We start from the raw sequence: 3,221 nt of genomic DNA, 5'->3' as shown, positions 1-3,221 counted from the left end.
AAATTGGCTAAAAACATTAATATCTTCCATTTCAACTAGGCACTTTTCTACCAGGGGGGGTCACTTTTTTCGCCGATATTTTTTAAGTTATCCTCTCCTTTAGATTATCTAGCCTTAATTTAAAAGAATGTCGCTTCCGGTTTGGCGGTGGTCGTAACAGCATAAACGTTAGGTTTTACCCCGTTCTTTTCCTCCTTTGCGGTACGGGTTCGAGCCTGCCTTCCTACTACCACTTTTTTTGTTTTTGCTCTACATACACATCCAAACACCCGGGCAACGCCGGGCTGAAATGCTAGTATATATATATATATATATATATATATATATATATATATATATATATATATATATATAGAGGTTTGTGTTTACTATAAGATTTTACGCAAATATTATGCAAGTATAAATTATGTAGAATATCTGCATAAATATAATTACACGTAATAGTTAACTAAGGATGATCATCCCATAAGAAAACCGAAAAAAACTAATATGGAATTAATTAAAATGAATGTTTAAAAGGGTATGCAAATCAGCTAGATCTTTTGCAGATGAATGCAATTCCACGATCCATATATAACTATACAACCAAGCTGGGTTCTCATTTTAATTAATAGATAAATACACAAATAAAAAAAAGCAAATTTATAGGCGTATAGATATAAATAATAGTGTAAATATATTTCTAACAATATTCAGTATGCAATGTACTAAGTTGCTTTATTGTTGATGCTATTTGCACGGTTAATATTACTAAACCCGCTATTTATTTAATACGCTGAGAATGATCAAAAAGTACCATAAAGTGAAAATACGACCCATACAACGATCACTAATAATGAACATTTGATATTTCTAACCGGACAGGACAGATTTCTCACAGGTTTTTAATTCGCAACAATCAATATCACCAATCGAAATATAACTGTAGAATTAGGAGTTCTATGGACATTTATTTTTGGAGTTATCTTTATAGTACGGCAAACAGATCTCATTGTTTATTTCTAGGCCTGTGGATTAAGCACATCACTTGTATTGTAATATTACTCGCGCAAACATTATCATAAAAAAATCAGCTTAATGCATAGTATATATGATGTGTGTGTGTGACGGGGTTGATAAAAGGTAATGCGATAAGAACCATAATAAAAGAAAACAAGTGAACACGTAAAAATCCCATACGCAAGGGTATATTACGCGCGTACGCTCTCAGAGCACGCATAGGGTTTTACTTTTCGTATTTCCTAGAGACGTAAACAAACGCATCGAAAGCAGAGAGCAGCACAGAGAAGAAGAAGAAGAAGAAGAAGAAGAAGAAGAAGAAGAAGAAGAAGAAGAAGAAGAAGCGATCAACCGGCTGCTAATCGTGCCAACAGCTCAGAATCTTAACCGACCGTTTTAGACGCCGAGTGGTTCTTCCTCATCGTTATCTCGGCACGGAAGAGTGGAATACTAACTTATAAAATTAAAGGATGAATTCGGCTCTTGGAAATAAGTTCGGATATCTTTGGACAATTCTTTTCGGACTTATCATCACAGCACAACGTAAGTAACATTTCGTTAAAATTTATTTCATAAAGTTTATGCATAAGCCAGTTTTCATTTTTTTTTTCAGCTAACATACATTCACATACAAACATGCACATAAATATGTACCTATATTCATATCTATATCTAGATAGAAAGATAGATAGATAGATAAATAGGTAGATAGATATCCACTTATATAAATATACGTACGTACATACGGACACAAACACACACACGCACATAATACATACATATATACACACATATATATATATATATATATGTGTACATGTATATATATGTGTTTGTATGTGTCTGTGTGTGTGTATACTATTATAAATGAATAATATCAATCGAGTCGACCGAAATAATATCTTACTTCAGATTTAATATTTTTGTCTCCTTCATTATAGAAGCATGTTATCCACTTTTCCATAAAATAATTATATATATATATATATATATATATATATATATATATATATATATATATATATATATATATGAATGTGTGTATGTGAGTATGTGTGTGTTTGTTTGTATATATATATATATATATATATATATATATATATACTGGTATTTATGTTTCTTTAATTATTTAGATGTTTATCGGTGCTACAAAGTGTTGAAAATACATAATTGTATTTAATGACCATTTTTTCATATACTCGCAGATTTAAAAACATAATTAATTCCTTAAACGTTATCTGATATTTATATAATTATACATGTATATAAAAACACAACAAATATAATAATACGTGTACAGCAAAACCCTGGAATACGGGGTTAACAATTAGTAACAAAATACAGACACATGTATATCAAATCAAATAACATTATGAATAACACTCTTAAGCGAGGCAAATACCGTAACCAGGGGCCGGAAATACATCGTTTCCATATTGTAACCGGAAAAAAACGTATCTCAGGGTTCTAATATATATATATATATATATATATATATATATATATATATATACATACAAACATACACCCAAACACACACACCCAAACACACACACCGCGCTTAACTCCTGTTAACCCACTCATCTTTAATAGTAACTACATATAAGAAAATACGGACCAATAACGTTACTGTTTCACACAGTAAGGTAATTATTCCGTATTTTCTTATATGTTGTTACTGATGAATGCGTTTACAGGAGCAAAGCGCAGTATCTGTTCTGATACTGCAGATCATCATTTTGTTCAAGTTAATCCGTCTAGACTGAGACAAGGTTTCGTTTTATCGTAACCCATACTAGCCATTTTGCGAGATGGATTGCACCCACATTTATGCCCAACCTTGTGTCAAACTTTGTTCTAGTAGATGGGCGATAAACTAAGGACAATATATTTTTCCGGTAAAATTTTAAAAGAGGCCCAAAAGGTACAACTTTGGACGTTGTAAGATAAATGAACATTACCATTTACGGAACCCCCAAAGATTTGTTCTATTGTAAAGCGATCGAATCACACCCCTGAATATTATATATATATATATATATATATATATATATATATATATATATATATATATATATATATATATATATATATATATATATATTAGAACAGTTTTAGTCGATAATTTACGTATCAAACTATTCGACGCTTTTGGACGAGTCCTGAGAAAGCGAGATCTCAACTTTTGTATAAACACTGACAAAACTGCATAGTCTTCCATT

At 30.9% G+C, this 3,221-nt stretch overlaps 1 protein-coding gene across 1 annotated transcript in view; it reads left to right on the top strand.

Moving 5' to 3' along the window:
• Positions 1 to 1,033: 1,033 nt before the first annotated feature.
• The window catches only part of LOC145279701 (U-scoloptoxin(05)-Sm1a-like), a 391,630-nt gene continuing 389,442 nt past the window's right edge, over positions 1,034 to 3,221 (top strand). The window contains exon 1 of the mRNA XM_080130981.1: positions 1,034 to 1,542. Coding sequence (XP_079987107.1) covers positions 1,470 to 1,542 — 73 coding nt within the window. The 5' untranslated portion in view covers positions 1,034 to 1,469. The remainder of the gene's footprint in view (positions 1,543 to 3,221) is intronic.

This window comes from Euprymna scolopes, chromosome 7 (assembly GCF_053919585.1).
Source record: "Euprymna scolopes isolate OS-2025 chromosome 7, ASM5391958v1, whole genome shotgun sequence".
NCBI classification, from domain to species: Eukaryota; Metazoa; Mollusca; class Cephalopoda; order Sepiida; family Sepiolidae; genus Euprymna; species Euprymna scolopes.
The sequence above is the reverse complement of the archived record's forward strand: the minus strand, read 5'-3'. Positions and strand labels throughout refer to the sequence as shown.